This window comes from Rhea pennata, chromosome 26 (assembly GCF_028389875.1).
Source record: "Rhea pennata isolate bPtePen1 chromosome 26, bPtePen1.pri, whole genome shotgun sequence".
Taxonomy (NCBI): domain Eukaryota; kingdom Metazoa; phylum Chordata; class Aves; order Rheiformes; family Rheidae; genus Rhea; species Rhea pennata.
This window is the reverse complement of record NC_084688.1, coordinates 3,082,092-3,095,173: the sequence shown is the minus strand read 5'-3', so window position 1 is coordinate 3,095,173 and position 13,082 is coordinate 3,082,092. Positions and strand designations below refer to the sequence as shown.

The 13,082-nt window shown below is 43.1% G+C and overlaps 1 protein-coding gene across 1 annotated transcript; it reads right to left on the bottom strand.

Annotated features, from left to right (window-relative positions):
* Positions 1 to 295: 295 nt before the first annotated feature.
* Positions 296 to 13,068, bottom strand: KAT7 (lysine acetyltransferase 7). Its single transcript, XM_062595853.1, has 15 exons — positions 12,821 to 13,068; positions 11,764 to 11,911; positions 10,299 to 10,475; positions 9,887 to 10,126; positions 9,241 to 9,323; positions 8,906 to 8,995; positions 8,494 to 8,592; positions 8,218 to 8,328; positions 7,159 to 7,350; positions 6,739 to 6,828; positions 5,681 to 5,821; positions 4,368 to 4,461; positions 3,838 to 3,984; positions 2,800 to 2,906; positions 296 to 2,105 (listed from the first exon to the last, which is right to left on the bottom strand). The coding sequence occupies exons 1-15, from the start codon at positions 12,833 to 12,835 to the stop codon at positions 2,004 to 2,006; spliced, it is 1,836 nt and encodes a 611-aa protein (XP_062451837.1). The 5' UTR covers positions 12,836 to 13,068; the 3' UTR covers positions 296 to 2,003.
* Between the last annotated feature and the right edge of the window lie 14 nt (positions 13,069 to 13,082).

Below are 13,082 nucleotides of genomic sequence, written 5' to 3'. Positions count from 1 at the left end.
TTTGGGTTGGCAGATGCTATCCCAGTTTTGTATGTCAGGCTTAAATTTCCAGTATCTGGTAACATCATATATTCCTTGTGGTGGCCTCCTGTGCATGATCAGCTCTAGAGTGAACACACAATACAGAGTATTTCCAAAACATCCAACCTGAAGGCTGCTACAGTCACAATCCTTACTACACCAGACACAATAGAGAGGTTCAAAATTAGTCCCTTGCAACACAGACAGGCAGCATCACTTAACTGGAGAGCCAGAGTAATACGTCTGACTGAAAAAAATAACAGGAAGGCACAGATTTGAGCAGAGAACATGCTTTATTGAGAAGTAGATACAAGAATAGCACATTCTACCACATCATGGGAACAGGGTTTAACTTCTGCACAAGAATGGTCTTCTTCCCTACTCCACAAGAGATCTACTTCATTGGATAGTTTCATGAGTATCTGTAGTTAGTACAGGAGCAAAGGGCATATGACAGCAAAACTCAGTAATGCCCACAAAGTACATGTCATGTACTGATGATCTATTTTTTAAGGAGGCAGAGAGAGGCAGAGACAACCATCAGAAGGACCACAGAGAACTCTTCCACACTAGGATGGATCAGTGGTTAACAGAAAATGGCTCCTACCTACCAGCACACTGCAAGTGCTTCTTTTAGACACTATTCAATGAGAAAGTATTGGAAGGTTTAAATGACATCAGCACTATATTATGCTGCCATTATCTACTCCAAGATTGTCCCCCCTTTTTATCACATTGGAGCCACCTAGGAAACCTGTGGAACAAGGACAGTGGTTATATTTGAAAGCCATTATATGATAGTTTCTTCTGGTGGTACTGATGGGAGACAGGAAGTAAAAGCCTTTTTTGTTTTGTTTTACAAAGACAAACAAGGATGCACTGTCAGAGAAGCAAACCATCCACACAGCTAACTGTTGCTGCCACTGATGCACAGAATGTACACTGTAGGCAATCCAACAACTGATGACATTTGCATTACAGAGTTTCTGTGGCAGTTTGGACAAGGCTAGCAAAAATGCGTCTGAAGTTAAGATTTCTCTCTTCATTGCAGAGAAAAAAAAACTCTCCAACAGAAAGAGATCTACAGTTCAAGAAGAGTGCTCTGAGAAAAACATTTAAGGTGAAACATACTGAACAGACTGTTTCTGTGTAAAGAAATCTGCCAACTCCAACAGATAAACCAGGAAACCAATAACATATAACCAAAGAGGTCTCTCCAATAGTTGTGTTATGGTAGTGGCTCCAAGAGAGTATACCAAGAACAACTCTACAAAATACCTGAGACTACGATGTTCTCATACACTTAGCCTTGACTCCTCCAGGGTAACAGTAACAATCACACCACTCAGGTAAAAGATACGCAAGCTTCCGACTGTACAATATTAACTATGTGAAAACCTGCTATATTATATGGAAAACACTGCTCAAAGAGCTTGCATGTTACCTTATTAAACTATTTGATACACGGAATGGAAGAGTCCATCAGACAAAACTCGTCAAAAATGATGAAGTCAGTGTAATTGCTGCTTGATGGGAAACCAGACTTTCCCCAAATGAGCATTATTAGACCTTGTTCAAAAGCCACAGAAGTTATCCATTACTTATAAGGCAAGGAGCCTGAAGGAACAAACAACCAGATTATAGACACAACACAACCTCACTGGAATAAGAACATGAGGGTAAGACCAGTGACTGGACAGGTACAGTACCAGATATCAGAACTCCTTGGGCCAGCGCTGCTAGGAGCATCGTTTGGGTCCTATACAGATCCAATCCTTGCAACCTCATTGAGGCCGAAACATAAAGTTCCTCAGAACTAGCGTCTGTGGTGTGCACAAAAGATCTGGGCCAGAACAGTACCAAGGGGAACTGATCTTTCAGGAGGGTACTGTACCAGCCAATCACAACAGCAACAGATACAACAGAGATCCCTAGGGTACTTCCTACTGCTGGGGTTCACTGGTTTCAGGAGTGATAGGTAGTTAAGTTCCCTTAGGAGGGGTCCATTTCAAACAGCTGGGATCCATTATCTTATTGCTGTTGGATCTTTTTGCCTCTTTGGCTATCCATTCATCAATTAGATCCTGGGGAAAAGAGCATGAAAGGGCAGGTTAAAACAAGCGATCTATGATGGAGAATTATCCATGGTACAACACCAAACATCTAAGTCCACAAATAGAAAGATGACTAGCCTACTGTCAGCTTAGCTTGACAATAACAACATCTCTCCTACAGTGCTTTCTAGAAGCAGTTCCAAAAAGACACTGATAAGGCTACTTTTAGCTACAAACTAAAGTCTCAGGAAGGGGGAAATGAAAGATAGAAGCTGTCACAGATTTGGGTATTTACACACTACTTGCCTTATATCTAACGAGGGTATTAAGCAGGACTTACTCAGGATTTAATAAATTCAGTCCACTACCAGGTCATCCATTCGCCCAGTAAAGAGCAGGCATGATGAGGAGCACGATAGGAATGTTGATCCATTGCTCCCCTACAAGCCACTTAAAATGAGCAATGTTTTTCCACACATCAAAATAAGGAAGGTCAATGCAGTGTATTTCTACAATACTGAGGAATCAGGCTGGACGCTCATATCACGTTTTATCAGTTAGTGCATTTCACTTTAAAATTGCAATGCTCCCCCACTAGAATCAAATGGCTAGAAAGCCCAGTACAATACAAAGGAAATACTGATTATGGTAAGTTCTGTTACCTCAAATGTAACAGCTAAATGTAAGGAAACAAAAGTGCAGAGAGAACCATCAGAAATCTTACCTGTCTTTTTAGGACCAGGTGTTTTCCCTTCCAGTACTTGAGCATCTGAAGTGCCTGCAACGTACTAACAATGTCGACAGGGTTTACTGCAGTCTCCTGGCTGATTTCTGCAAACCAGTATCCGTTTATTAAGGAGAGAAACAAGCCAGTCTACCATGAAAGCCCTTTGCAACCACTTGTACTTGTTAGTTTTTTACTACAAATTTTAGGCAACTCCCTTTGTAATCATATCCCCAAAATGCCTTGCAGACATTAAGGTGGCACACACAGTATTGCTGTTGTTGCCTGACTTGCACCCTTAGATCATCCTGGTTATCTGTAGCACTGTTACACAACTTGCCTACATTCATTTTACTTTTGGTGACTGATCGATTGCAAGCAGCTTGAAGAACCACAGGCTATGGTTGCAAGCCATGCCGAGCTGCATAGAAACAGCCCAACTCATCCTCAAACTGAGAGTCAGCCCAGCAGAAGCACTGGGAAAAAAATCAGTTGAAATGGAACATTATAATGATTTAGCAATACTGCTCTTACGATCAAAGTTAATATGGTGTAATCCTCTGAAAGAAGACATAGCAGCTTCTTCAGAACTAGCTTAGTATCTCTATGAAATACTGCATTCCTCAGGTACTATACAGGTAGAAAATGCTATTAGCAGAAATCAAAATAGTATTTTTTCCAAAGTGTCTGAAAGCCTCTTGGTGCAGCCATTTAGCTTCTTCAAATTAACATTCTAATTTAGAAAAGTTCTTTTACAAAATCTTCTTTGAAAAAGCATTTTAAAAAGAAGCCAGTACATACTTCAAAGCTCAGCAAACTAGCTTATCTTTAATGGTGGCAGTTTTGGAAAGAAGGGCAACACCTAGCTCTAAGAACATTCTGTTGAACCACGCCGGTACACAAACTCCTGTATTAGTATGTTCTTCATTCTAAAAATGAGCCAAGCATGACCTGCCTCATATTGGAGGAAAATGAGTGAGGTGCACAGATATGCTCCTCAACCAATTCACAACAAGCTTATTTAGCGTGAAGACATACCTTTTATAGAGATCTCTTTTCCTTGGAAATTATGCAGATAACGAAGGAGAACTTCCTTCCAGTAACTACGGTAGCTGATGAGACCTAAATCAGACAGAGGCCGTTCTGGAGAGCCAACTTTTTCTTCTACCTTGGAAAGTAAATAACCTGTAAAGGAAAGAATACCTATTTATCTCTCCTAAACTAGCCTCTCCTGTTACTCTCTTTAGCACACGCAGAAATCAGCTATAATCAAAGCTGCTCACCAGCCAACAGGGATATGTTACATATCTGGGTGAAATTTTACACACTGGACAGAAAATGTTTCCAAAATATCAAATGCAAGTGTCTCTGCTAAACTGCTGTTTTAAAGTTCAGCAAGTTCTAGGTATTTACATAAACACTTTTGGATAAAGTCCCTTCAAACAAGTCAGACGTGCAACTCTGATCCTCAGAACATCAGTGTAAGAAAACGGAACTCCGTAAGACAGATATTTTTGCTTTATTCCACAGCCATTATCGGTAGGTTTTGCTGTAGTTTTTATACTTACTGAAATCAATGAGCATTTTGCCATAACCTTGCCTCATATATTGAGGCATTGTCAAGATACAAGAAACATTGTAGTTGAGAAAAGAATTCTTCTCCTAAAAACAAGAACACAGAGAAGACAGATTAACAGGTCTCAGTTTGTACAAAAAATGGCTGCATCATAATCCTGACACACTGAACAAGCCTGTGCAACTGATATAATACAAGGTGAATGGAACAGCTATAGAAAAACCTGCCTAACAACTAACAAGTAACACGATCATCCTTCAGGTACCAGCCTGGCTTAGTGTCTTACCTTATTAGCCATTAAACTGAGCGTTTGGGGCACAATTTTAAGCATAGGATGGCAGGCAATTAAGTCGTAGCCAGGGAAAAGCCAGTAACGCTTTACGGCAGTTCTCTAACTACCACCTCCGTCATCTAACAGATTTACAAGAAATTAAAAAAAGCAACGTAATAATATAATAAGCACAAAGCAAATATTGAAGCATTCAGACAAAGAAGAGACTTTCAGACACATCTATCCTCAGATCAGTATCTATTTTTATTTAGAGGGGGTTCTTTTTAGATATTTATTCATTTTTGACTCAGGTAATTTAAGGAATATTTTCGTGTACTTTATTTAGGAGATTTTTCTCCTGCCTAAAGAATTTCACTGGCTGCAGTATCTAAATTGATGACTGCATTACATGACACCATCACATCCAGAAGGCCAAACACTTTTATTGTATCTAAGTAAGGACAACCAGGAAATGTATTTCATGAACAAACAGTAGTGATTAAACAAAGAGTTTGGCCAGATATTAGGTAGGCAACATGACTGAGCAAACAGGCCACAGAACACAGACATGAAAACTAGCTTTTACCCTAAGCTTAGCCAGTAACCAACTTTGGGGATCTGGTCAAGTGGACATGTGACTAATGTCTCAGCTTCTCCATCTAAGTATTTTTCTTCCTCCAAGTACTTTATGAAAAAAAAATCGTGGTGATTAATACTTATTTTAAGCAATGTAATTTATTTATCATTACTCTTGCCTACATTGAAGACAACATTACATTTCCTAGTGACACTAGTTTATTTGAGTTGATTTTTTTGCTAGTAATGAGGAAAGATGCTACAGCAAGGCACCTACAAACCCTGCAGCAAACATTATGAATCACTCATGCAGATCAGCTTTGAAACTTAACCTTTCCTTAAACACAACAAATTCTGAGATTGTAAGAACTTTGAAGGTATATTCAGTACTGATAATGTGTGTCCTAAATCTCATTCCAGTCAGGTAATAGTAAGTATATATATTTTTTTCAACTAACCTTAGAGAAATATCCTATCAGGTGACACCCAGTGTTGTCAGCTTCTGTCATGACATAGAATAGGAAGGGTTCAACGTCATAATACAGAGTTTTATGGTCCAAGAAAAGTTTTGCCAGCAGACACAGGTTTTGACAGTAGATCTAGAAACAAAGAGAGAACAAGGTACACCAGTTTATTACAGCGGAACATCCCCAAAGTGGACAAAAACAAACATAGACGGGAAATCAGAAAAAGTTCTGAACCATCTGAGAAATAACATACAGTCTTTCAGACAGAGCAGCTGGGTCAGGAAACAATTCCATTTATGATGGAGTTTGATAAGCCTATGTACCAAGTAGAAGAATTCCCAAAGGTGGGCAATTAAGTTTGTGATATCAGTCTCTGAATGCCCAAAACATCATATACTCACAGAGAGGGGAAGAGAAAGTTGAAAGAAAACAGGATTTCTGTTTGCTTGCACTGTATTTCTATTAATCCGATAATTCAAGGTCACATGTACTGACTGAAAAAGACTCCTCCCAACTTCAGACAGTGCAAACTTTAGCTGCTGAATTTGTTTGTTCTTGCATCTAAAGCCTTCGAGATCAAATACAACTAGAAACAGGGCATAAGCATGGTGCATACTACTACTGCGCACCTAATTTGCAGCTGCAGTCTCACTGCTTCAAACTCTAACCCAAGCTTGACTAGAGTATTTGCAGCAGAATGGGAGATAAGTGGCAGCTATCTACTGAGGCCATACTTCAAATCTCCCCATTAACTTTCAGAAAGGGATCTTGACATGTAAACTCCAAAAGCTACTAGTCTAGCATAATGTGAGAGACAGAGATGAAACTCTTGATGCTGAGAAACAGGGCTGAGAAACAACCACAAGGAAACTGCAGACAAAATTACTGCCAGAATTGCAAGAATGGACAGAACAGACTCTAGTAACCTTCCCAAAATTAGAGAAAGAAAGGGCCATCTGCATCCTGTTGCTCTACAGGGAAAGCAGTGCACAGCATGTTTCAAAGACAGAATTCACATTCAATACTGGCTCTTGACCACAGTTAGTTACCTTATTCTTTTTCCCATCAACTTCAAACACTGAAATGGAGCCTTTGCGGTAGATTTCATCACCTGGTGGATGTTTCCACACACATTTTGCCTACAAGAGGAAAACAAAGTTAGGGTGACATTGCTGTTTTAAGGGCTGAAAAAGTCACAATAGCAGGAAACACTCACTTCTTAGCTATGATATCAAATTTAATTCCAGGTCCCATTTCTGTTTCCCTATATTCCTTTGAGTGGAACAGCCATCAAACTTGAATCTAATTAAATCTTTCTTTCAAAACTGCACAAAATATTCTCACTTCATGTTTAAAAGAACAGACCTTAAAGTAGACCACTGACCTAACAATGGCAACAATATTGTAAAGTTTCTCCATCCTCACATCAGTTTTTAAAGCTCAAGAATCAGATCTGCCTTAAGTCTTACCATATGTCTACGCAGTATTGTCTGGCTCTTCATATATTTGAGACAGAATTCGCACATGTAGAGACGTCCCAGCCGAGCGTACTCCTCTGGGTAGGGAGAGTGATACCAAGTATCCAACTCGTAACGACCGAAGGCAATTGTTTTAATCATATTGCTGCCTTCTGTGATCTGGCCCTGAAGCCGCAATTTTTCCTACGAATGAGAAAAGGTGAATGGTTAATTAAATAAAAGATGTGGATGTGAGGGTACAAGGGGCCCTAATTATTTCCCTTGAGGAAATCCCTCTCAAGTCTTCTAGATTCACCTGTTAGTGTGACCGTATCTAATGACCACTCCCACACACCTCTCCTTAGTCAACCCCACACTAAGCCCTGTCCATCAGGAGTGAAGTTACTAAGCCTTCCTTTCATCTTTCGTATCTCAGCACTAAGAAGCACACTAACACTGGGATACTACTTTTTCTGTCATCAAAGCACTGTAACCACCTTGCCATTTCATGCCTCTTCTCTCATCTGCAGGGAAAGATATAGTCTAGTGTTGTGCCAGAGTTGCCCCAGATGCACCTAGTTGAGCATCAAAATAGCTTTCGGTTCATCTTCAGAGATGGAAAGTAGCTTTGAAAAACAGCTGCAGAAACCTTAGCAATATCAGGATGTAACTTTGTTCCACAGTCACAGGCTACTGTTAAGATGGCCCTCTGCAGAACACTTCCATCTTCCATTTCTGTCACTCCTTAACTGTCCTTTCACAGCAAGTAAAGCTGATCATTCTCTCCATGAAAACAAACACCTTTAAAATGGGACTGTTACTAAATATTCCTCTCACGGGCGCTGCAGAATTCACGACTACAAATACTTAGGTCCACCTGCACTTTCGGCACAAAAGCCTCTGAATGACTGACACTTGATATTTCATTAGCGTAACTTTGCTGCCTTGGCTGGGCTGTAGCTGCTCTTCCGACAAACTCTGATTCTATCTGCACAAGTACCACAAAACCCAGAAAACATGCAGATCTCTGAACAAAGACATCTGCTGTAAGATATGAGTCAGAAGCCTCACCAGGTCCTCAGAAGCTCGTGCTTGTGCTCTTCGGAAAAGCTCAAGGTCATACTCGCTGGTCAGGTTTTCAAGTAGAGGCTCCCTTGTATTGCCATAGGTTTGTCTGTGCTCCTGGAAGAACAAAACATTAGTTTTTGCAACTATGCTGCTAGTAAACTGTTGACTCTCATTGCTTTTTGGCCCTCAATGCAGCAGGATGTCTGAGAAAGCCAAGCACCCGCTTAATGGTCTCATTCCAGAGAGGAGGGGATGAAAAAATAAAATTGCCACTTTTACCATATATTTTTCTTTTTGCTCCTTGCTTAGTCCTGAGTTCCTTTTCTTCCTGAGCTCAGCTACTTTCTCCTTGTACCGCAGCTGTCTCTCCGTTGGTGCCTGAAAGACACCAGAGGTAGAAACCTTTGGTAAGCTTCACCTACTTTAAAACTTTTTATTCACCTTCCAACTCCAGAGGACTTCTGTCCTGGCTTCCATTTTATGAGATTTATTGCTCGTGAACCAAATCACATCAGTGAAGCATCACAGACACTTGCCACGCAATATTAACCCCTAGAACACCACAACAAAATACTTTTGTCCAAGTATTACATTGGTAAAGTAGGATAGCTGCAGACCCCAACAAGAACTTACATTCTTTTTGTTTCATAAACTGAGTTCTATAGATTTCAGATTGCTGCAGATTGCCTACCTGGTGTCTGGTGGCATGCCTGTTGTTATCATCCTGCCGATGAGCCAGCATCCTCTCCTCAATCTGTTTATCCCGGCTCTGTGCTCGCACCTGGAAGTCAAAACTCATCTGTCAATACTGCAGCAAACTATACCAGAGCCTTCATCTTTTTCATTTCTGTCTAGGTGAATTCTCTGAACTGTAATTCACAGATGATGCAGCACAACCATGCTGCTATCTTACAGCTAAAGACATCAGTTGGAACATGGTAGCCTCCACTTCCTGTTGACAAATGACATGTTGTGGCATTTTGTTTCGTAAAAGCATAAGGAAGCCAAAACAGGAGACTCAACTACCTTGCATTCATCTGCTGAGAGATTATGATACAGTGGGCATCCTGATATTGAGAAGTGTCGCTCATGTTTTCCAGTTAGGTGTCCTGGGAAAGATCAGAAAAAAAGCTTTCAAGATACAATAATCATGAAGTTTAAAGAGGACTCTAGATGGTCAGATACCACATACAAGCTTCTGAAGGGGGATGTTAAGTTTATTATCAGTATGATGGGATGAACACATTTCATAGTTTGTGGCACATCTTTCAGAAAAAAGGAGCAAAATCCCTTTCACAAAAACCGAAAAGTTGCACTCCATACAATCAGCCAGGCGTATTAGAGATCTGCATTAATTTGCTTCTGAATACCTGCTTCTGGTGGAGACTAGTACCCTAGCTGCAGAACTCTGCATTTTCCTCCCAAACCTGTCCTAGTACTCTTAACCTGTTCTTCATCCCATCACCCTCCAAACACTTCTAGCCAAAAACACCTTGCAAAAGAGTGTACCTACAGATGTACTCCATCTCCCTTCTCTATATCCACTTCCCAGCAATGGTGCTGATCCTAACTAAATGCATACTGTCAGGATGTATAAACTCATCTGAGTAGAACTTTGAATATTACAGCAGAAAAGCAAAAATGAACACATTAACCTTCAAGTTGAAATTACCTAAGGAGTTGCAACCAGGAGTGGGACACTTCATGTTGAAATTGTAGCTCTCGTGGAAGCGGCGGCGCTTAGGGCGGTGAGACAAGTCACTCCCTGAATCCTTCATGGACATGTCCTTGGCAATGCTCTCATCATGCGATACATTTGGACTGGAGATATCAATATCAGACTCGGAGGAAGGGGCGTTCCCAGTGGGGGTGCGAGGTGGAGACTCATCGTGATCTGCTGCATTTTTAGTGTCTGAATAAGGATCAAGACATTACAAATTTATATGGAAGAAGGCTTTCAAAAAGATAAGTAAAATAGCTCTTGGATATCCTTAGGGTACTCTAATGTGCCCTCAGAGAATAAATCATTTGCCCTTTCCAACAGCATTTTGCAAATTCTCAAAGCCTCACTGCACCCCACATACCTCTGTCAGAGAAGTCAACCACTTGCTCAGTTTCTGACCCAGATGAGCGGGTCTGCCGGAGTGGGTATTTCTTTGGAGTCACAGGAGCGGGCTGCTGTTGGCTGCGAGTTACTCTCCTTGTAGAATAGACAGGCTCTTCTGCTCCAAATGATGGTGGATTACGAACTGGGCTGGAATCTAATTTAACAGAGACACCATAATTACACTCACAAAATACACTGTAAGTAACTCAACTCAAGTATGCTCCAAAGTCTACAATATCAATATCTGATAGCTGGGTATCAACAGACAGTTCTGTCCTCCTACAGCTCACAATTGCATGTTATCACAAGGATCTGCTCTGTTCTTCTGAGGTTAAATATTTGACACTATAACCAATACCAAGGAATCCGGAACAAGATCAACTTCCTCTGAACTTAATTATTTATTTGACTAATAATTACAAAACAGCTCCCATCTGGAAAGCTACAGAACCATTAGTTTAAATAAGAATTATTAGTGTTTAGGTAATCCTTGGGAGCATCATGGCTGCTTCTGGTGTGGAACTGTTTGGAACCTTCTGTGTGGTTGGGGCATCCTATACTGCTTAGAAGACTATAAAACTGATTATCTTGCACGAAAGTGGTATTTTACTCCCTAGGAAAGTCACAGGCGTCCCATGCACTGATTCAAATCACACTTCTTTTTTAAGACACAATCATCAGATGACCATACATTATATTTCTTATCTGCAAGGAAATTTGCCAAAAAACAAGGTTCCTTGTCAAAGTTCATAAACAGAACAAGGTAAAGAACTTAATATTCAGTCATTTCCTCCTCTTGATGTCAGATGGCATTGATTTCCTATTATTAATGACCAGTCAAGAAACAGCTAATCTAAAACTAAAAACAAGAAAGTAGAAGATCCAACATCTCTTACAATCCAGATGCCAAGCTGATGTATACAAAATAATTGACAATATGTTGATTCCCTTTACTGTAGAATAGCCTCAACAAGTCATGAAAATTTACCTTGCCTGCGGCACAGAAAACCACAAACAAAGCAAACAAAAATAATTTTCACTCCTGAGCACCCTCTCTGTATTAGCACCATGTAACTACTCTGGTACCTATGCAAGTAACTAGATGGAAAATCAAACTTTAGAACGCTCAGAAAAATTAGCCAAAGCTGGCAGCAGAATCAAGGTTTTTAATTCCTCTTTCGTTTAATAGGTAGACAGCTGTACTTTTACGCAGAAGATACTGGATTCTTGACTTTCAACACCAATTTAATCTTTAGATTATATCATCTCATTTGCACAATATGCACTTATAAAGATTGTGTTTTTTTCCTTAGCACAATACCCAAAATCAAAAGTAAAATAATTGTATTTAGGTACAAAATCAACACAGATTTCAGTTCTGAAGAACAGGAAGATGGAGTACATCCTGCCACTTAACGCACTCAGGAAAATAAAGCATTTACCTTGAGAGCTTTGACTAAGCCTGGCTGAGGAGCGGGTCACGCGGGCAGATCGCCGGGACGTGCCATCGCTTTCGGAACTGTCCGTGTGTTCGGGATCAGTAGAGAAATCGGAGTCTTCTGTTCCGTCTGAGCTACTGCCGGCATTCCGCTGCAACGCCGCAGACGCAGGCATTAGCGCGGGAGAACCTCAAACGCCATACTGCATTTACGCCATACCGACATGACAGGGTGTCTGATTCCAGGCGGGTAACTTCGAGTTCGCAGTGACATATCGCAGTGCGTAACCGCCCGGTGTTTCACTCTGGAGATGATCTCCCCCGAGGCACCTCAGAGCAGCCGCGGGCGGGGCCGCCGCCGCCGCCGCCGCCGCCGCCGCCGCCCGCCTGAGGCGAGGGAGCGCGGCCGCGTGCGAGACCCCGCGCGCCGCGCGGCCCCCGCGCCGCTTTGTTTTGCGCCCAGCCGAGACGCGCCGGCCCCGACCAATCGCAAGCCGCGTGGGAGGGGCCGAATACGGGAGCCTGCCAATGGCACCTTGCAAAGCGAGGGGGCGCGGCCACCACGCGTGATTGACGGCGGCCGCCAGCCTATCCGAGGGAGTCTCGCGCCTACAGGAGGCGGGGAGTGGAGTGGGATGGGGGAAGGGAAAGAGGGAGAAACAAGGGACGCGCGGGCAGGTGACCGTTGGGGGCGTAAATGGGCAGCTGCGGCGGCCAATCAGCGGCCATCTCGGCGGAGAAGTAAAACCAATCCGCGGCCCCCGCCCCAATTATCCGCCCAATCGGAAAAGCCGGGGGCTTGGCCACACCGCAGGAGGGGGAGGGGAAACGGCAGCCGTTGGGGGCGATGAGTGACGAGCCATGTCAGCCAATCAGCGCCCAGCGGGCCCCCGCGGGAGCCACTCAGGGAGCGAGGGGGGCGGGCGCTGGGGGGGGTGCAAGGCCGCTATTTTCCCCCAGCTTTTAGGCCCAGGAGAGGCGGTTCGGGGGTATGGGGGAGGTGGGAGGCCGCGGCCTGAGATTGCCGCTCTCCCGCCGAGAGCTTCCGCGGCCTCGCTCACCTTCCTGCGCGGCATCCTCGGCGGGGGCGGGAGCAGCGAGGCGGGTTGGTCCCCAGCGCCCCCGGCCCGCGAAGCGGCCGTCGCCGCCGTGTTAGCGCCGGCGGGCTCCGTGATGACAGCCGTGTCTCCCCTTCTCCGGCACGTCTGTTGCGGCGGCGCCAGCCCGCTCCCTCCGCCGCCAGCAGTCCCTGTTCCCTGCTCGGTCCCTCACGCTTCCGCCGGGACACGGCCCACACCCCCGTCACGTGACCCGGAGCCAGCC

Bases quoted from the DNA above. Each gene is read 5' to 3' on its own strand.
- KAT7 (XM_062595853.1), bottom strand. The intron at 2,907-3,837 runs GTATGTCTTCAC...ACTGGTTTGCAG, and splicing joins AAAAGAGATCTCTATAAAAG to AAATCAGCCAGGAGACTGCA. The intron at 2,106-2,799 runs GTAAGATTTCTG...TCTTTTCCCCAG, and splicing joins ACCTGGTCCTAAAAAGACAG to GATCTAATTGATGAATGGAT.